The sequence below is a fragment of the Halictus rubicundus genome, unplaced genomic scaffold (genome assembly GCF_050948215.1).
Source record: "Halictus rubicundus isolate RS-2024b unplaced genomic scaffold, iyHalRubi1_principal scaffold0066, whole genome shotgun sequence".
Lineage (NCBI taxonomy): Eukaryota > Metazoa > Arthropoda > Insecta > Hymenoptera > Halictidae > Halictus > Halictus rubicundus.
The window spans coordinates 259,723-281,961 of record NW_027488607.1 but is presented as its reverse complement, the minus strand read 5'-3'; the positions used below and the strand labels follow the sequence as shown (position 1 = coordinate 281,961).

The 22,239-nt window shown below is 51.1% G+C and overlaps 1 protein-coding gene across 1 annotated transcript; it reads right to left on the bottom strand.

Moving 5' to 3' along the window:
* Window positions 1-5,097: 5,097 nt before the first annotated feature.
* On the bottom strand, window positions 5,098-10,428 carry LOC143363595 (uncharacterized). Its single transcript, XM_076804160.1, has 3 exons — window positions 10,374-10,428; window positions 9,150-10,322; window positions 5,098-8,966 (listed from the first exon to the last, which is right to left on the bottom strand). Exons 1-3 carry the CDS (start codon window positions 10,426-10,428, stop codon window positions 5,098-5,100), a joined length of 5,097 nt encoding a protein of 1,698 aa, XP_076660275.1.
* Between the last annotated feature and the right edge of the window lie 11,811 nt (window positions 10,429-22,239).

Here is a 22,239-nt window from a genome sequence, read left to right as displayed (position 1 = left end):
AATATCCTCTATCCTATCCCATCCTCTAACGTATCCTATCCCCTATCCTATCCTATCCTCTATCCTGTCGTATCCTCTGTCCTATCCTATCCTCTATCCTGTCGTATCGTCTGTCCTATACAATCCTCTATCCTATCCTGTCCTCTATCCTATCGTATCCTCTATCCTATCCCTTCCTCTATCGTATCCAATCCTCTATCCTATCCTCTATCCTATCCTATCCTCTATCCTATCGTATCCTCTATCCTATCCCATCCTCTATCGTATCCTATCCTCTATCCTATCATATCCTATATCCTATAATATCCTCAATCCTATCCAATCCTCTATCCTACCCTCTATCCTATCCTCTATCCTACACTCTATCCTATCCTATCCTCTATCCTATCCTCTATCCTATCCTCTATCCTATCCCCTATCCTATCCTATCCTCTATCCTATCCTATCCTCTATCCTATACAATCCTCTATCCTATCCTATCCTCTATCCTATCCAATCGTCTATCCTATAATTTCCTCTATAATATCCAATCCTCTATCCTATCCTCTATCCTATCCTATCCTCAATCCTATCCTATCCCCTATCCTATCCTATCCTCTATCCTGGCGTATTCTCTATCCTATACTATCCTGAATCCTATCCTATCCCCTATCCTATCCTATTCTCTATCCTGGCGTATTCTCTATCCTATACTATCCTGAATCCTATCCTATCCCCTATCCTATCCTATCCTCTATCCTGTCGTATCCTCTGTCCTATCCTATCCTCAGTCCTGTCATATCCTCTGTCCTATCCTATCCTCTATCCTGTCGTATCGTCTGTCCTATACAATCCTCTATCCTATCCTATCCTCTATCCTTTCGTATTCTCTATCCTATCCCATCCTCTATCGTATCCTATCCTCTATCCTATCCTCTATCCTATCGTATCCTCTATCCTATCCCATCCTCTATCGTATCCTATCCTCTATCCTATCATATCCTATATCCTATAATATCCTCTATCCTACACTCTATCCTATCCTATCCTCTATCCTATCCTCTATCCTATCATATCCTATATCCTATCATATCCTATATCCTATAATATCCTCTATCCTACACTCTATCCTATCCTATCCTCTATCCTATCCTCTATCCTATCCTCTATCCTATCCTCTATCCTATCCCCTATCCTATCCTATCCTCTATCCTATCCTATCCTCTATCCTATACAATCCTCTATCCTATCCAATCGACTATCCTATAATTTCCTCTATAATATCCAATCCTCTATCCTATCCTCTATCCTATCCTATCCTCAATCCTATCCTATCCCGTATCCTATCCTATCCTCTATCCTGGCGTATTCTCTATCCTATACTATCCTGAATCCTATCCTATCCCCTATCCTATCCTATCCTCTATCCTGTCGTATCCTCTGTCCTATCCTATACTCTATCCTGTCGTATCGTCTGTCCTATCCTATCCTCTATCCTATCCTATCCTCTAAGCTATCCTATCCTCTATCCTATCCTATCCTCTATCCTATCCAATCCTCTATCCTATCCTCTATCCTATGCTCTATCCTATCCTCTATCCTACCCTATCTTCTATCCTATAATATCCTCTATCCTATCCAATCCTCTATCCTATCCTCTATCCTATCCTATCCTCTATTCTATCGTATCCTCTATCCTATCCCATCCTTTATCGCATCCTATCCTCTATCCTATCCTATCCTCAATGCTATCCTGTATCCTATCCAATCCTCTATCCGATGCTATCATCTATCCTATCGTATCCTCTTTCCTATCCCATCCTCAAACGTATCCTATCCTCTAACCTACCCTATCCTATATCCTATAATATCCTCTATCCTATCCCATCCTCTAACGTATCCTATCCCCTATCCTATCCTATCCTCTATCCTGTCGTATCCTCTGTCCTATCCTATCCTCTATCCTGTCGTGTCGTCTGTCCTATACAATCCTCTATCCTATCCTCTATCCTATAATATCCTCTATCCTATCCAATCCCCTATCCTATCCTCAATCCTATCCTATCCCCTACCTTATCCTATCCTATCCTATCCTCTATCCTATCCTATCCTCTATCCTATCCTATCCTCTATCCTATCCTATCCTCTATCCTACAATATCCCATATCCTATCGAATCCTCTATCCTATCCTCTATCCTATCCTCTATCCTATCGTCTGTCCTATAATATCCCCTATCCTATCCAATCCTCTATTCTATAATATCCTCTATCCTATATAATCCTCTATCCTATCCTCTATCCTTTACCATCCTCTATTCTATCGTATCCTCTATCCTAAACCATCCTTTATCGTATCCTATCCTCTATCCTATCCTATCCTCTATCCTATCCCATCCTCTATCATATCCTGTCCTCTATCCTATCCTGTTCTGTATCCTATCCCATCCTCTATCCTATCCTATCCTCTATCCTATCCTATCCTCTATCCTATCCTATCCTGTATCCTATCCAATCGCCTATCCTATCCTCTATCCTATCGTATCCTCTATCCTATCACATCCTCTATCCTATCCTATCGTCTATCCTACAATATCCCCTATCCTATCCAATCCTCTATCCTATCCTCTATCCTATCGTCTATCCTATAATATCCAATATCCTATCCAATCCTCTATCCTATCCTCTATCCTATCCTATCATCTATCCTATCGTATCCTCTTTCCTATCCCATCCTCAAACGTATCCTATCCTCTAACCTATCCTATCCTATATCCTATAATATCCTCTATCCTATCCCATCCTCTAACGTATCCTATCCCCTATCCTATCCTATCCTCTATCCTGTCGTATCCTCTGTCCTATCCTATCCTCTATCCTGTCGTATCGTCTGTCCTATACAATCCTCTATCCTATCCTGTCCTCTATCCTATCGTATCCTCTATCCTATCCCTTCCTCTATCGTATCCAATCCTCTATCCTATCCTCTATCCTATCCTATCCTCTATCCTATCGTATCCTCTATCCTATCCCATCCTCTATCGTATCCTATCCTCTATCCTATCATATCCTATATCCTATAATATCCTCAATCCTATCCAATCCTCTATCCTACCCTCTATCCTATCCTCTATCCTACACTCTATCCTATCCTATCCTCTATCCTATCCTCTATCCTATCCTCTATCCTATCCCCTATCCTATCCTATCCTCTATCCTATCCTATCCTCTATCCTATACAATCCTCTATCCTATCCTATCCTCTATCCTATCCAATCGTCTATCCTATAATTTCCTCTATAATATCCAATCCTCTATCCTATCCTCTATCCTATCCTATCCTCAATCCTATCCTATCCCCTATCCTATCCTATCCTCTATCCTGGCGTATTCTCTATCCTATACTATCCTGAATCCTATCCTATCCCCTATCCTATCCTATCCTCTATCCTGTCGTATCCTCTGTCCTATCCTATCCTCTATCCTACCCTATCCCCTATCCTATCCTATCCTCTATCCTATCCTATCCTCTATCCTATCCTATCCTCTATCCTATAAAATCCTCTATCATATCCTATCCTCCATCCTATCGTATCCTCTATCCTATCCTATCCTCTATCCTGTCCTATCCTCTATCCCACAATATCCCCTATCCTATCCAATCCTCTATCCTATCCTCTATCCTATCGTCTATCCTATAAAATCCCCTATCCTATCCAATCCTCTATGCTATAATATCCTCTATCGTATATAATCCTCTATCCTATCCTCTATCCTATCCCATCCTCTATTCTATCGTATCCTCTATCCTATCCCATCATTTATCGTATCCTATCCTCTATCCTATCCTATCCTCTATCCTATCCCATCCTCTATCGTATCCTATCCTCTATCCTATCGTATCCTATATCCTATAATATCCTCTATCCTATCCTATCCTCTATCCTGTCCTATCCTCTATCCCACAATATCCCCTATCCTATCCAATCCTCTATCCTATCCTCTATCCTATCGTCTATCCTATAAAATCCCCTATCCTATCCAATCCTCTATGCTATAATATCCTCTATCGTATATAATCCTCTATCCTATCCTCTATCCTATCCCATCCTCTATTCTATCGTATCCTCTATCCTATCCCATCATTTATCGTATCCTATCCTCTATCCTATCCTATCCTCTATCCTATCCCATCCTCTATCGTATCCTATCCTCTATCCTATCGTATCCTATATCCTATAATATCCTCTATCCTATCCTATACTTTATCCTATCCTATCTGTACTTTCCGACGGAGCGGGCACCTTTCGCGGCGTAGACTCTGTCGTAGAATCTATGAGGAGGCGTAAATTCCTCAATCGAGGGTGTTTCGACGACGCTACTCGGCGCGACCTTACGATCCTTTCGGATGATAAGGATGGTAAATATAAATTTGGAATTTAATGCTGCAAGGAGCAAACGGAACTATAGCGGCTGGTCCGCGTGTTGACGAGTTCCGGAGTCTAATCTCGATGTTGCCTTTGCGGGAGTTGCATTTAGACTAAAAGTTTTACCCCAACTCTCCATGCACTCGGGGTGCGTTGGCGTGGAGTGGGGGTATTCCATTTCGGGGTGGCAACGTCGCTGGATTTCGGCGGGCGAAATCACAGCTGTGGGCCCGATGTTCATCGGCCAGGGACCGTCGGATGGTCCCGCGATGCCACCTTTGTAGGTCCACGTTTTATGACAGTACGGTTGGCTGTTGAGGGCGCGAGGAAAATTCTAATGGGCAATTAAGAAAGGTTTCGTGAAGGCGACTTTCTCAAAAACAGCCCTAGAGGCCCGTGTCATAAAACGTGTATACCATCTGCACGCCAAATGTTGGGATGTGCCGATTTGTCAGTCGCGAGTAAAACTATTAAACTATTCTTGAAGGGATCGGTCCCTGGTCCCACCTTGAAATAGCGGTGCCGCGGATTTTCAAGGGGATCTTTTGTTTAAATCGCGGCTGAACATCCTCCCCCCGTTGAGAGACTCGCGATCAAAATAAATCTATATAGGATTAAAGATACGCTAGGTTTGAAGTACTAGAATGAACAAGTAAACTATCTTATGAGCTAAAGCTTAGCGATTACGATAAATTAGTTATTATCGGTTGAGGGATCGCGCGTTCTTGACGTCGATGTTGGATCCCGTGGTTCCTCCTCTGGCTGGTTCGGTAACGGTACAAGCCGTTTTACGCCCCGATCGAGTGTGGTTGTGGCTGTTCTCACTGTTGCAGCTCGAACTATGCCATCAGATCCGGGGTAGACCTTGATGACTCTCCCGAGTGGCCACTGCATCGGTGGTACGTTGTCCTCCCTCAAGAGCACGATGGTGCCCTCCTTGATGGGGTGTGTACCGCTGGACCATCTCGAACGGCTCGTCATCTCGTTTAGGTACTCCTTGTACCATCGGTTCCAGAAATGCTGCTTTAGTTTCTGGATATGTTGCCAGGTTGAAAGTCTGTTTGATGGCACATCCCTGAAATCGCGCTCGCGCAGACTCGTTAACGAGTCGCCAATCAGGAAATGGCCAGGAGTTAGGACAAGGGTGTCATTTGGGTCTGATGAAATGGGAGTTAAAGGACGTGAATTTAGAACGGCTTCTATCTCAATAATTAAAGTGTTGAACACTTCAAATGTAAATCGTTCAGCACCTGCGATACGCCAGAAATGACGCTTGAATGATTTCACGGCCGCTTCCCAGATGCCGCCGAAGTGAGGTGTTAATGGAGGAATAAAATTCCACGTGATGGATCGGTCAGCAAGAAAGGTTTTGACCTTCTCGTTGTGGTCATCGGACTGCAAAAGTTCGCGGAGGTCTCGAAGCTCGTTGTTGGCGCCGACGAAATTGGTGCCATTGTCAGAGTAAATGTTAATACAATGACCTCGTCTAGCAATGAAACGACGTAGGGCTGCTATAAATGCTTCGGAGGTAAGATCGCTAACCAATTCTAGGTGAATGGCTTTTACTGAGAGGCAAACGAAAACTGCGACATATACTTTAATGTGGGTTCGACTTCGGTATCGTCGCTCCTTTATGAAAAAGGGACCGCAATAATCAACGCCGACGTTTGCAAATGGGCGTGAGTCGGTGACTCGAGCCTCAGGTAGGTCGCCCATCACGTATTGTGTTGGCGGCGGTTGGACACGGTAGCAGCGGACGCAGTTTCTGATGGTTTTCCCTACCTGACTCCGACCGTCGATGGGCCAATAACGGCGTCTAATCGCGTATAGGGTAGCCTGTGTACCAGCGTGTAATTGTATTCGATGCTCGTGTTCTATTATTAATGCCGTGATTCGAGCCTTTGGGAGGACGATGGGATGTTTTTGCGCGAATGGAATTCGCGAATTCTTCAGACGGCCTCCTACTCGCAGAATTCCGTCTTTGTCGATGAATGGGTTCAGTTGTTGCAGCTTACCCTTAACGCCTATTTCGCTTCTCGAGAGGCAGCGCAATTCTTCTGCAAAGTGTTGTCTTTGTATCAGTTTGATGATTACGTCGTGGGCGTATCTTAGTTCGGAGGATGTCAGACTTCCTTTGGTGGTGTTAGATCCTTTCCATCGGAGACAGCGCGCGATGATTCTTTGAAGCTTTCCCCATGAGGAGCAGTTGTCCAGAATCGTGGTGTCGCAAATTAATGCTTTGAGACAAATCGCGACCCTTTGTTCTGGGATTGTCTCTGGTTGAGGTAGTTCGGTAGTGGGCCAGAAAGATTCTTCTTCGTTGAGCCAAGTCGGACCGTGTTGCCAGATGGAAGGTTGAAGGAAGTCTTCTGGTGATTGACCTCGCGAGATAAGATCGGCCGGGTTGTCGGCAGTGGGTACGTGTCGCCAATCTGCGTTAGCTGTGCGCCTTTGAATTTCCGACACTCTGTTAGCCACGAAGGTTTTTAGAGTGTGTGGAGATGTCTTCACCCAATGGAGAACAATGGTGGAGTCGGTCCAATAGATGGTTTTATGTATTTCCACAGGTAGCGCTTGTTTTGCGGTCTCGACAAGAGAGGTTAGCAGAAGTGCTCCACATAATTCGAGTCGTGGTATTGAGATCGTTTTCAATGGGGCGACCTTGGATTTAGCGAACAAAAGAGTTGTCTCGGTGTGACCGCGTGAGTCGGTTGTACGCAGGTAGAGGCATGCTCCGTAGGCCTTTTCGCTTGCGTCACTAAAACCGTGTAGTTCGACTTTTCTTGGCGATTCAATGATTGTGCGTCGCGGGAACGTGATGTTGTTCAGCGCTGGCAATTTATTATAAAAACGTATCCATTCGGTATGGATATCCATTGGCAGCGACTCGTCCCAGTCAACCTTTATGGTCCAGATCCTTTGTAGTAGCATTTTTGCCGTAATAATTACTGGCCCGAGCAGCCCTAGTGGATCATATATCTTTGCTATTTCTGAGGTGATACTGCGTTTGGTCGAACGTGATGGTGGAGAGCAAGTTTCGACTGCGTACGTAATAGAGTCGTTTGAGGAATTCCAGACAATCCCTAAGGTTTTGAGAGTGGATGACTCTCCCAGGTATAATCTTTTGTTAATGGCCTGCTCGGGCAAGCCAGTCAGAAGAGTAAGGTCATTAGATGCCCATTGTCGTATTGTCAGTCTTGCGGTCTTGAGTATTTGTGTGAGATCTTCGCGTAAGGATAATGCCTCTTCTATGGTCGATGTACCGGTCAGAACGTCATCCACGTAAAAGTCACGCAATAAAATCTTGCCGGCTTGAGGAAAGCGGTGGCCTTCGTCTCGACTGAGCTGTGTCAAACAGCGAATTGCAAGATATGGTGCAGCAGATAGTCCAAATGTCACAGTATTCAGCTCATAAGTTTTAATAGAACCCGTAGTATCGCGCCAGAGGATACGCTGAAATTTCCTGTCTTCCGGACGTACAAGGAACTGTCGGTACATCTTTTCAATGTCTCCCGTCAGTACGTATCGATGAATGCGGAATCTTAATAAAATGTGGAGTAGATCGTCTTGAATTTTTGGACCGGTGTGGAGAGCGTCATTTAATGCTATGCCTGAATTAGTCGTGGCAGAACCGTCGAAGACTACGCGGAGTTTGGTTGTGTCACTGGTGACCTTAACGACCCCGTGATGTGGTAGGTAATACCCCTCAGGTGACTGTTGTTCCTGTGGCAGTTCGCTCATGTGTCCGAGGTCAAGGTATTCTTGGATCACCGCGTGATACTCTTGCTTGAGTGCGGGTTCTCGTTGGAGTTTTCGCTCCAATGAATGGAGTCTTTTTTTCGCTTGTACCTTGGAGTCTCCGAGACGCGACAATTTCTCGTTGAAAGGTAAAGCCACGACGTATCTGCCGTCACGATTCCGAACTGTGTGTTCTTGGAAATGGCTTTCGCAAATTATATCAGATTCAGACAGATGCTGTCTTTGTGGGCCTTCTTCAACCTCCCAGAAACGGGTGAGGTCGAATTGTAACGCGGTGGTCGCGTGGCAAAGTGTGCCATGAGCAGGAGAAGTGACTGGCGCGCTCCCCCCGATGACCCAACCGAGTTGCGATTTTTGAAGGTAGAGATCGGACTCATCTGGGCGTGACAAGACAATTTGGCCGACGCATAAGATTGAGAGGGCTGTTCCGGATCCTAATAACAAATCGATCGGTGCCGGTCGATGGAATTCCGGATCTGCAAGGTGCAGATTCGGCGGAATTTTTATTGTTCCGCGATCAATCTCTTGATCTGGAACGAAAGGCGCGATGTCGTTCACAATGAGGAACGTAAGCGAACGTTGGTAATTGCTTACTCGCGAAGCTATAGTAGCCTTCAGTGCGTGGGTTGCTACAGTGGTCATAGCGTTCAGAGAACCAATGGGAACCGAGCATTTCATCCGCGGGATGTTGATTTTTTGAGCAAGGCGTTCAGAAATTAAGTTAATCGATGCGCAAGTGTCGATTAATGCTCGACAATCTATCGGACGTTTATTTTTGTTGAAGATCTGGATTTGTGCCGTAACTAAAATTTCGTTTGTGATTGCGTTTATGGTGAACGCTCGATGGTAGCCCGTTCCGTTTTGTTCTCTGTGTCTTAGCCGTCATTCTGTATCGGATTGAGCGTTTATTGTTCCGCTTGTTGACGCTTGCTGCTCGAAGTGATGAAGCAACGTGTGGTGTCGTAGCTGACATATTCGGCATGAACCTCGATCGCAATTTTGCGCGCTATGCCCTGGGTGTAGGCAGTTGGTGCATAATTTGGCCCTTTCAACGGCGAACTTGCGTTTTTCGGGAGTCATTCCGCGGAATTTTTCGCAACCCCATGTGCTATGATCTCCGTAGCAGATCGGGCACTCCTTCGGTTGTGAATTTGGACGCGTTTCGTTAAAATTCGACGCGTTTTTTGATTTGTTATCGGCGGTCTGACGTGTTTTACTCGTTACGAAAGCGTGTGATCTGGCGGGTGGTCTTGTTGACTGCGGATGGCTTGTGAAGTTCGCGCTGGGGCGTGTCGATTGCGGATAGCTTGTAAAATTCGGTCTAGGGCGTAATGGCACCGCGGAGGCACTGGATGGTCCAGTTTGTGCGCAACTTGCGCGTTTCTCGAGAAAATCCAAGAGGTCCGTGTACGACGGCATGTTTTTGCCTTTTATCGTTAGTTCCCAAAGCCATGCAGTGTCGCTGCTAACCTTGGATAATATCATTGATATTAAAGAGCCGTTACATCTTGTGAAGTCTTCTCCTAGATTTTTCAAGGCTCGTAGATGCTGGTTGACCGAGTTCACGAGATCGTCTAACGCCTCTGGAGTGTCCTTTACTAATCTCGGATAATCCCTAATTGCGTCGCAATGTTTTAAGATTATTCTCCGCGGACAATCGTACTTCTTTTTGAGCAGTTCTATTGCATCGTAATAATTCGCGTCTGTCGTGTTTAACGCGGAGATGCACTTCAACGCCTTTCCGTGTAAGGTTGAACGGAGGTACTGCAGTTTTTGCAACGGAGTCAGATTTTCATTCGAGTCAATCGTTGATTTGAATGTGTCGAAATATGATACCCAATCTTCGATGTTTCCGTCGAACGATGGCAACCGCATTTCTGGTAACTTGATTGCCATCGGAGCAGTTACCGATGTCGCGAGTGACTCGACTGTTCCGCGACGTTGGGGCAAAGTTGGTTGCGCCTTTTCTATTATTTTGTTGGCTCTGACAACTATCGCGTAGTACTCGTTTTGTATCTCGTATCGGCGAGGTTCCTGGTTTTCGTCTAATGCCTCTAGCTCGGATTGTATATCATCGAAACGCTTCCAAAATTCAATGAGACCGTTCAAATGCATTTTTATAAGATCTATGTCAGGTGGTTGTTCGGTATCGACGGAATCTAAGAATTTCGAGAATGCCGTAATCTGACCGATTACACTGCCGCGCTTACGCTTTAAAGTGCTGAGAGCCGTTGCTTGAGACAAGGATGGGTTTGTCATAGGCATTTTGTGATGAAGGAGATGTTTTGGGAGATTGACGAACGAAAAACGAGCCTACCTTTGATGCGCTGAATTCAGGATGGTGAACTGGTGTCAGACACCTGGCGTTGACCCAAATCGTCAATTGCTTGGCCCACAAACTGCGACCTTCCAGATGCTGGTTGGTCCAGCCCTTGGTAATCCGGGATACTGCAAGTTGTTGGGATGCTGGTTGGTCCAGACAGGATCTCCCGATTGCAGGTGTTGTCCCGTTGTAAACGATGCGCAAGGCTGCGTTGAATCACGTTCACAAAGTCTTTTGTCCACTGTAACTGTCACTCAGTGTCATTTATTTTTTTTTTTTGGATCACACGGCACTGATGATCCGGCTCGAAGGACCAATGTACTTTCCGACGGAGCGGGCACCTTTCGCGGCGTAGACTCTGTCGTAGAATCTATGAGGAGGCGTAAATTCCTCAATCGAGGGTGTTTCGACGACGCTACTCGGCGCGACCTTACGATCCTTTCGGATGATAAGGATGGTAAATATAAATTTGGAATTTAATGCTGCAAGGAGCAAACGGAACTATAGCGGCTGGTCCGCGTGTTGACGAGTTCCGGAGTCTAATCTCGATGTTGCCTTTGCGGGAGTTGCATTTAGACTAAAAGTTTTACCCCAACTCTCCATGCACTCGGGGTGCGTTGGCGTGGAGTGGGGGTATTCCATTTCGGGGTGGCAACGTCGCTGGATTTCGGCGGGCGAAATCACAGCTGTGGGCCCGATGTTCATCGGCCAGGGACCGTCGGATGGTCCCGCGATGCCACCTTTGTAGGTCCACGTTTTATGACAGTACGGTTGGCTGTTGAGGGCGCGAGGAAAATTCTAATGGGCAATTAAGAAAGGTTTCGTGAAGGCGACTTTCTCAAAAACAGCCCTAGAGGCCCGTGTCATAAAACGTGTATACCATCTGCACGCCAAATGTTGGGATGTGCCGATTTGTCAGTCGCGAGTAAAACTATTAAACTATTCTTGAAGGGATCGGTCCCTGGTCCCACCTTGAAATAGCGGTGCCGCGGATTTTCAAGGGGATCTTTTGTTTAACTCGCGGCTGAACACTATCCTCTATCCTATCCTATCCTATCCTCTATCCTACCCTATCCTCTATCCTATCCTATCCTCTATCCTATCCTATCCTCTATCCTATCCTATCCTCTATCCTATCCTATCCTATATCCCATATTTTCCTCAATCCTATCCTATCCTCTATCCTATCCAATCTCCTAACCTATCCTCTATCTTATAATATCCTCTATCCTATCCAATCCCCTATCCTATCCTCAATCCTATCCTATCCCCTACCTTATCCTATCCTATCCTATCCTTTATCCTATCCTATCCTCTATCCTATCCTATCCTCTATCCTATCGTATCCTCTATCCTATCACATCCTTTATCCTATCCTATCGTCTATCCTACAATATCCCCTATCCTATCCAATCCTCTATCCTATCCTCTATCCTAACCCCTATCCAATCCTCTATCCTATCGTCTATCCTATAATATCCAATATCCTATCCAATCCTCTATCCTATCCTCTATCCTATCCTATCCTCAATGCTATCCTGTATGCTATCTAATCCTCTATCCTATCCTATCCTCTATCCTATCGTATCCTCTTTAGTATCCCATCCTCAACCGTATCCTATCCTCTATCCTATCCTATCCTATATCCTATAATATCCTCTAGTCTATCCCATCCTCTAACGTATCCTATCCCCTATCCTATCCTATCCTCTATCCTATCCTATCCTCTATCCTATACAATCCTCTATCCTCTCCTATCCTCTATCCTATACAATCCTCTATCCTATCCTATCCTCTATCGTATCCTGTCCTCTATCCTATCCTGTCCTGAAATCCTATCCTATCCTCTATCCTATCCTGTCCTCTATCCTATTCTGTCCTGTATCCTATCCTATCCTCTATCCTATCCTCTATCCTATCCTCTATCCTATCCCCTATCCTATCCTATCCTATATCCTATATTTTCCTCAATCCTAGCCTATCCTCTATCCTATCCAATCCCCTAACCTATCCTCTATCCTATAATATCCTCAACCCTATCCTATCCCCTACCTTATCCTATCCTATCCTATCCTCTATCCTATCCTATCCTCTATCCTATCCTATCCTCTATTCTATCCTATCCTCTATCCTATGCCATCCTCTTTCCTATCCTATCCTCTATCCTATCCTATCCTCTATCCTAACCTATCCTCTATCCTATAATATCCTCTGTCCAATCCAATCCCCTATCCTATCCTCAATCCTATCCTATCCCCTATCTTATCCTATCCTATCCTGTCCTCTAACCTATCCTATCCTCTATCCTATCCTACACTATGTCCTATCCTATCCTCTATCCCATCCTATCCTCTATCCTATCCTATCCTCTATCCTATCGTATCCTCTATCCTATCCCATCCTCTATCCTATCCTATCGCCAATCCTATAATATCCTCTATCCTATCCAATCCTCTATCGTATCCTCTATCCTATTCTCTATCCTATCCTCTATCCTATCCTATCCTCAATTGTATCCTGTATCCTATCCAATCCTCTATCCTATCGTATCCTCTTTAGTATCCCATCCTCAACCGTATCCCATCCTCTATCCTATCCTATCCTATATCCTATAATATCCTCTAGTCTATCCCATCCTCTAACGTATCCTATCCCCTATCCTATCCTATCCTCTATCCTATCCTATCCTCTATCCTATACAATCCTCTATCCTCTCCTATCCTCTATCCTATACAATCCTCTATCCTATCCTATCCTCTATCGTATCCTGTCCTCTATCCTATCCTGTCCTGAAATCCTATCCTATCCTCTATCCTATCCTGTCCTCTATCCTATTCTGTCCTGTATCCTATCCTATCCTCTATCCTATCCTCTATCCTATCCCCTATCCTATCCTATCCTATATCCTATATTTTCCTCAATCCTAGCCTATCCTCTATCCTATCCAATCCCCTAACCTATCCTCTATCCTATAATATCCTCAACCCTATCCTATCCCCTACCTTATCCTATCCTATCCTATCCTCTATCCTATCCTATCCTCTATCCTATCCTATCCTCTATTCTATCCTATCCTCTATCCTATGCCATCCTCTTTCCTATCCTATCCTCTATCCTATCCTATCCTCTATCCTAACCTATCCTCTATCCTATAATATCCTCTGTCCAATCCAATCCCCTATCCTATCCTCAATCCTATCCTATCCCCTATCTTATCCTATCCTATCCTGTCCTCTAACCTATCCTATCCTCTATCCTATCCTACACTATGTCCTATCCTATCCTCTATCCCATCCTATCCTCTATCCTATCCTATCCTCTATCCTATCGTATCCTCTATCCTATCCCATCCTCTATCCTATCCTATCGCCAATCCTATAATATCCTCTATCCTATCCAATCCTCTATCGTATCCTCTATCCTATTCTCTATCCTATCCTCTATCCTATCCTATCCTCAATTGTATCCTGTATCCTATCCAATCCTCTATCCTATCGTATCCTCTTTAGTATCCCATCCTCAACCGTATCCCATCCTCTATCCTATCCTATCCTATATCCTATAATATCCTCTAGTCTATCCCATCCTCTAACGTATCCTATCCCCTATCCTATCCTATCCTCTATCCTATCCTATCCTCTATCCTATACAATCCTCTATCCTCTCCTATCCTCTATCCTATACAATCCTCTATCCTATCCTATCCTCTATCGTATCCTGTCCTCTATCCTATCCTGTCCTGAAATCCTATCCTATCCTCTATCCTATCCTGTCCTCTATCCTATTCTGTCCTGTATCCTATCCTATCCTCTATCCTATCCTCTATCCTATCCCCTATCCTATCCTATCCTATATCCTATATTTTCCTCAATCCTAGCCTATCCTCTATCCTATCCAATCCCCTAACCTATCCTCTATCCTATAATATCCTCAACCCTATCCTATCCCCTACCTTTTTTTTTTTTTTTTTTATCGTGAGGAAATGTTTTATACATACCCCGACTCCCTGGGGGAAGCCGGGGTTATGTGGGATTCTCTCCGGGGGGCGAAGCCCCCGGAGACTACCCACTAAAACCTCACGCCCACCTAAGCTACACGGGAGGTGCCTGGATCACGCGAGTACTCAACAGGACACCTCCCAGCTATCATCATGCCCCGGGGGAGGGGTTAACCTCCCCCACTGCCTACGCTATAAGACCCCGGGCGGAGGGACCCGCCCGGTGTCCCCATCCCTGGAGCCTTCGGATTGGGCTTCCCGAGCCCCAGCTCGGTCCACCCACAGCTCCCGGAGTCCTCGTGCCCCGCTCGGGGCCGGTGTCCCGAAGGAACCAGCCTCGGCCAGAGCAAGAGGACGCCGCCACCGGAAGGAAGGGCCGTCGGAGGCGCGATCCGGCACGCCCCGACCCTTCCTTTCCCCAAAAACCCCCCACGGTCCCCCTCCCCTATCGGGGGGAGGGGGGACCGACACCCCCACTAACCGGGAAACTATCCCGGGGGGTGTCGGCCAATCACGGGGGGAGCTACACTCCCCCCGGGGGCCCGGGTCAGCTCGCACCCCGGGCCCCCAAATTCAGCGCCCCCACAGGTGGGGGCGAAACAGGGCGCGGGGATACTCCCCGCGCCAAACCTCCTCCGCCCCCCACTCCCGGGGGCAATGGTTGACGCGGGGGAGACCCCCGCGCCCTCCCATCCCTCACCGCCCCCCTCGTGGGGGGCACACGCCGGCGCGCGGGTCGTCCCCGCGCCCACACCCTCCTCGCGGAGCCCGGGTCCCGTTCCCGGGCCCGCTCGGCGGCCTCCTTCTGCTTGATAACTTCCTCGCAGAAGGAGGCCACCGCATTCCACGACCCCACGCTGTCGACCATGTGGTCGACCACGGTCGGCAGCGCGAGGTCCCACCCGCCCACTGCGGCTCGCAGGACACGGCGCGGCCCGGCCCAAGCAGGGCACTCCTCCAGAGTGTGCCGCGCCGTGTCGACATCTTCGCCGCAGTGGTGGCACTGCGCCGTCGGCTCCCGCCCCATTCTGTGCAGGTACTCTCCAAAACAGCCGTGGCCGGAGAGCACCTGCGTGAGGCGGAAGGTCAACCTTCCCCGCCTCCCGCACCATATGTAAAATATGGGCAGGAGGGCCCGGACAATCGGACGTGTGGAGGGCGTTAGCAGCGCGCTCCACTCCGATAAACTTTCCGTCCGGGCCTGGCGATTCTGGCCCTCGAGCTCCTCCTCCTCCTCGCGCGTGAGTTCCACCCCCGGCGGGCGGCGGAAGGAGCGGGCGATGTGGTATAGCTTCGCCCGCTCCGCCGCCACCACAGTGAAGGGTGGAATCACGGCGAGGAGTCCCGCCGCCTCGGTGGAGATGGTGCGGTACCCCCGTATGACCCGCAAGGCCAGCCGCCGCCGCACTCTTTCAAAGAGCTTGCGGCTAGGCGTGCTGGCCTCGAGCGCGCGGTGCCATACGGGGGCCCCATACAGGGCTATAGACCGCACCACCTCCACATAGAGGCGGCGTACTTTCAAATCCGGCCCCCCGACATTCGGCAGCAGCCGCGCCAATGCGGCTGCCGTCTTCTCTAGTCGGGGGGCGAGGAGCTCGAAGTGTCCATCGAATCGCCAGCGGCCGTCTATGATCAGGCCCAGGTACCTCATCCTGGGCCCGATCGCGACGGAGGTTTCAGCGACGCGAATCCACAGGTCCCGACCACGGGGTGGCCGCGGCGACCGAGACGATCCGTATAACCAGATCGCCTCGGTCTTTGCGGCGGCCACCGTCAGACCCATTCTGCGGATTCGCCCGACCACGCAGTCCAGGGCGGCCTCAGCAAGGTGCCTGGTCCTCCTCCAGTCCTCCCCCTCGGCATAAACCAGGGTGTCATCTGCATAACAGATGACACCCGTATCCGGGGGGAGGACAACCCGCAGCACCGCGTCATACGCTAGGTTCCACAGGAGTGGCCCAAGGACCGACCCCTGTGGAACCCCGCGGTGCGTCTCCCTCGTATAAACCATGCCATACCGGCCGGTGAACACCACCTCCCTGTCGCGGAGATAGTCGCCGACCACCTCCCGGAGATAAGGGGGCACCTGGAAATGGTCCAGGGCCCCCATTATCTCCGACCAGGGCAGGGTGTTGAAAGCGTTGGATATGTCCAACGAAACAGCCATCAACACCCCGCCCCGAGCGACAGCCCTTTCCCGGAGGAGGCGCAGACGCTCTAATGCGTCTATTGTAGAGCGCCCCCTCCGGAATCCATACTGGCTGTCGCTCAGGTCGGGACCACCCCGCGACAGGTGCTCGACGAGGCGGGCGGCAATTATTCTTTCGAATAGCTTGCCCGCCTCGTCGAGTAAACATACCGGCCGGTATGCAGAGGGAGACTCTGCGGGTTTCCCCTCCTTGTGGAGGAGAACCAGGCACGCTTGCTTCCAAACAGTGGGGAAGACTCCCCGGCGCAGGCTCGCGTCCATGACGCTCCTGAACGCCGGGGCGAGGACCTCTATGGCTAAGACCATTACGCTCCCGGGAACCCCATCGGGGCCAGGGGCCTTCTTGCCCCCGGCCCGGAGCTCCCGGACGGCCCGGTCAAGCTCCAGCTCGGTGACCCGGAACTCGTCCGACCATCCCATGGTCGGACCTGGGGCGCGTACCCACCTCCCCTCCTCCGCGAGGGGGAAGAGGGTATCGATAACGCGCCCCAGAAGTTCCGGGTCCAACCTCTCCGTGACAGGGGACGCCCGGGGGCGGAGCTTCCCAAGCACCGCCTTATATGGGCGTCCCCACGGATCGTCACGGAGGGTGAGCAGGAGCTCGTCCCAGGCCCTGGCCTTAGCTGCGGCAATAGCTCGCTTGAGGGCCACGGCCGCCGATCTGTACTCCCTGTACAGCTCGGCGACCCTCGGCTCCGCGTCGCCGCCCAGGAAATGGCGGCGACGGGCGCGGGTGTACTGGCGGCGGGCACGGCCGGCCGAACAACGGAGTTCGGCCAGCTCGCCCGACCACCAGTAAACGGTCTTTCTCGGGGGCTGAGCCTGGACCCGGGGCATCGCCACGTCACAAATCATTTGTAACGTGTCCCGAATCCAGGCCGCCCCCTCATTCACCCCGCGCTCCCTGGCCGAAGGCCAGGCGGAGCCGATAATCACGGCCCTCAACAGGTCCCCGTCTAGTCGCTTCAGCGCCCATCTTGGCGCTGAAGGGGTGCCACGTCGGAGGGGCGTGTCCAACGGCGGGTCCGAGACCACTGCCACGTCCATCAGGACGTAGCAGTGGTCCGACAAGGTCTCTCCATCAAGGACCCGCCAATTGGACACACGGCGTGAGGCGGCGGCCGTCGCAAACGTAACGTCCACAATGGACCAGCCGTTCCACCTCACGCACGTAGGCACGGAGCCCCGGTTAATCAACCGGAGCTCCATCCCCTCCGCCCAGTCTTCTAGGACTCCGCCTCGGGTGTTGGTCCTGGGGTTACCCCACGTGGTGGACCTCGCATTGAGGTCCCCCAGGACCAACACCGGACCGGCTATATATGGGGCTATCATCAGCCCCAGCCGGTCCAAAAACAACCCGAGTTCGGCGGAGTCGCAGCTGGGTGAGTTGTAGCACCCCACGACCAGAAGTCCTCCCCACTTCACTAAAATCATCCCCCTGCCCCGTTCGACCACGGAGCAGGGGGGTACACTCGCCGAATGGCGATCCCACCACATCGCCACGGAGCCGTCCAGGTCACCGGACCAGTGTGGATGGTCCGGGACCCTGTACGGCTCCGCGGCGACGGCCAGGCCAACCCCCCACTCCGCCAGGCATTGGATCATCAGGTCCTGGGCCCGGCGGCAGTGGTTGAGGTTGGCCTGGAGAACCGGTAGAGGGGACCGACGCGGAGTGTGGGCCATTATTGGGTCCCCGCGCTAGTCCCCTCTCCAGCGCCCTGCGCGGGTGTCGGGGGGGATGACTCCCCCGACCCGCCAGGGGCCACCTCCACCTCCATACCCTCCCCCTGCTTTTCGGTTGGGGGAGTGGCCAACATCGTCGCCGGTGTTGCCGGTGTTTGGGGGGGCGCCACACCGCCCACCCCTTTTACTCTCCTGTTGGCCTTTGGGGGCGGGGAGCACGACTTGCTCCCCGCCTTGTGACCCGCCGGTCGGCCGGCCGCGGCACACACCACGCAGTGGGGTGGTGCCTTGCAATCCACCGCCCGGTGGCTGGCATCCCCGCAGCGGTAACAGTGACCGCTGCGGTCGACCTCTGCAGTGCACCGCTGCCTGACATGGCCAAGGGCCAAGCAGCGGAAGCACTGCATTGGTCGTGGTGCCAGCACCACCACCTGGGCGGTGGACCACCCCACGCGTACTTTACCAGCCTTCTCAATGGCTAAGGCCGCCACGGCCGGGCACTGCACCCAAATGGTGCCGAGTCCGTTGGGCGGGGCCTTCAGCTCCCCCACCCTTACGGACCCGGCGGTGCAGCCCCCGGCCTTACAAACCGCCTCCACTACCTCCCGGGGGGTCACGGATACCTCCAGGCCCGTCAGGCGGAATTCCGCCTTCTTGACAGGCCTGGAGACCCTCACGTCCATACCCCCCAGGACGGCGGCCATTTTGGCGGCCAGAGCGTCGGCTTTGGCGCCCCCATCGGCACCAGGGACCTCAATGATGAGGCCCCCGGTTACCGCCCTCTTCCAATGGAGGGCCCCAATGCCGAGGGCGTCGAGATCGACGCCCTGGCGGGCCCTCCTAATTGCCTCCTCGTACGAGGCCTTACTCCCCTCCGGGACGGTGACTGATACCGCCGCCGAGCGGGGGGGAGCCTTCACACGGGCCGTCGCCTTTCCGCCCTTTGAGGTTGGGGCGGCGGCCTTCTTGGCCTTAGTGGCCGATGTCGGTGCCTTGGCCGCCGCATTGGCCACCGCAGCCGCAGCCTTGGCCGCCGCCAGGGCCCTCCGGCCCAACACCTGCGCCCAGGTTTCCCCTTTAGGGGGGTCCGGCTTCGGCGCCGGTGGTGGCGCCGGCTTGGCCTCCTCGGCCTCCTTCGTCTTTTTCTTCTTCTTCTTCTTCTTTTTTCTCTTCTTACCGGCCCCTCCCACCCCTGGGATAGGGGCCGGCTTAGGCGGCGCAGGCCCCGGAGCCGGCGTCGGCTGTTTCGCGGGCGGGGAAGGCTGCGGTAGGGGGGGCTTGCGTGCTCCCGCGGCCGGGGCAACGGCCGCAATCGCACGCCTGAGCTCCACCCGCATCTCCTGGCGGATGGAGCTCAGCCCCGCCTCCATAAGTGCCCGTATCTGGGCCATCAGGTCCGATGCGGGCCCCGCAGCCTCCTCCCTCACGCCGGGGGGCGGCAGGGGAGGTTCATCCCGCAACCGCTTCAAGGCCACCAGCTCTCCCCTGATGGCCTCGAGCGAATCGCGGGTCTCCCTTAACTCTCTGCCGAGCGCCGCATTCTCCTCGATCAATGCGGCGTCCCCCGGTCCCTTGCCGACGGCCGGCCGGAGAGGTGCGTCCCTCAACCGCTTGACCGCCATCAGTTCCCCCCTGATGGCGGTCAACGTGTCGCGGGTCTCGCGGAGCTCCCTCTCCAGCGCCGCGTTCCTCGCGCGGAGATCGCTGTCCCCGGAGTCCGCGACGGGCGGCAGGCAGGAGCTGACGGAGGGGTGTCCAACCTGGACGCCCCTGCGGTCTAGCTCCCGCGCGCACGCCTTTATCTCGCCGGAGGCCTCCCGGAAAGCCTTAAGGAAAGTTCCCTTAAGATTTCCGGACCTCTCGGCAAGGTCGCGGACCTCCTCTGACCGCTCCACCATACGGGCGGTCAGTTCTCCGGGGAGCAGGCCTCTAATGTCCGGAGGCGGGACGTCACCCTGCCTGTCGCGCTGGCGGATTGACGGGGCTGGCGAACCCAAACGGGTGCGCTTCGCGCCCGCGCCGCTCGATGACACGCGCGAAACGCGCGAAACGCGCGAAAGACGCGAGATGGTCGACAGGCGGTCGTCCTCCGTCTCGAGCACCGGAGTGCTCCACCCAGGCCGGGGCCTGAGATCCCGGGGAACCGGGGCCGGCGACGGCCTCGGCTCCTCCACTCCCAACTCGACCACTTCCGGGCGTGGTATCCCCTCCTTAAACTCATCGTTTTTATTTAAATTTAAATTCTCCATAGTATTCCCACGAGTACGGCGGGAAATAAATGTCCACCTGGGCAGAGCCCCCACTACCCAGGTAAGCCTATTTACAACGGGAGGTCGGCAGGTATCCCGAGGTGGTCAAACGCTAACGAGCGGGTGAAATCCCCCCGCCCACTCCCGGAGCTCCGGGAGAGTCCCCTCACCGCGTTTCCGACAGCTTGGGATGGAGACTTTTTTATAGAGGTTTATCCTCCTCGCAGAGCCAGCCGATTAAGGCAAGCCCCCCCGTTCCGGTAAAACATGACCACCGGTTTACGGTCTGGGGCCCTGCGGCGGCCTCCCCGGCCGTTGCCCGCAGGACACACCGACCGCGGTTTTCATCCCTCCGTGTGAGCCTTACCGGCAAGGGAGGCCCTGCCAGGATCCGAAGATCCCGCCGGCATCGCCTCACACGTCAAAGGAACTACTTCCCGCGGAATACCCCTCGCTCCGTTAGCAACACACAACTATGTGTGTTCCCAGGGACCACCACGAGGAGGTGGAGCGTAGAGGATTTTAGGGATATGACCACCACCACTGTGGTATACCTAGCAGTGGATCCGAATCACCACTACTAAGCCCATATCCCCTTGGTCCCCATCCTATCCCCTACCTTATCCTATCCTATCCTATCCTCTATCCTATCCTATCCTCTATCCTATCCTATCCTCTATTCTATCCTATCCTCTATCCTATGCCATCCTCTTTCCTATCCTATCCTCTATCCTATCCTATCCTCTATCCTAACCTATCCTCTATCCTATAATATCCTCTGTCCAATCCAATCCCCTATCCTATCCTCAATCCTATCCTATCCCCTATCTTATCCTATCCTATCCTGTCCTCTAACCTATCCTATCCTCTATCCTATCCTACACTATGTCCTATCCTATCCTCTATCCCATCCTATCCTCTATCCTATCCTATCCTCTATCCTATCGTATCCTCTATCCTATCCCATCCTCTATCCTATCCTATCGCCAATCCTATAATATCCTCTATCCTATCCAATCCTCTATCGTATCCTCTATCCTATTCTCTATCCTATCCTCTATCCTATCCTATCCTCAATGCTATCCTGTATCCTATCCAATCCTCTATCCTATCCTATCCTCTATCCTATCCTGTACTCTATCCTATCCTATTGTCTATCCTATACTATCCTCTAACCTATCCTATCCTCTATCCTATCCTATCCTGAAATCCTGTATCCTCTATCCTATCCTATCCTCTATCCTATCCTATCTTCAATCCTATCGTATCCTCTATCCTATCCTATCGTCTATCCTATAATATCCACTATATTATCCAATCCTCTATTCTATCCTCTATCCTATGCTCTATCCTATCCTATCCTCTATCCTACAAAATCCGCTATTCTATCCAATCCTCTATCGTATAATATCCTCTATCCTATCCGATACTCTATCCTATCGTATTGTCTGTCCTAACCTATCCTCTATCCTATCCTATCCTCAATCCTATCCTGTCCTCAATCTTACCCTATACCCTATCCTATCCTATACTCTATCCTATCCCATCCTCTATCGTATCCTATCCTCTATCCTATCCTATCCTCTACCCTATCTTATACTCTATCATACCCTAT

Coding starts and splice junctions, on each gene's coding strand:
- LOC143363595 (XM_076804160.1), bottom strand. CDS start 10,428: ATGCCTATGACAAACCCATCCTTGTCTCAAGCAACGGCTCTCAGCACT. Junction 10,323..10,373: donor GGCTCTCAGCACTTTAAAGC/GTAAGCGCGGCA, acceptor CGAAATTCTTAG/ATTCCGTCGATACCGAACAA. Junction 8,967..9,149: donor CGCGCAAAATTGCGATCGAG/GTTCATGCCGAA, acceptor ACGAAATTTTAG/TTACGGCACAAATCCAGATC.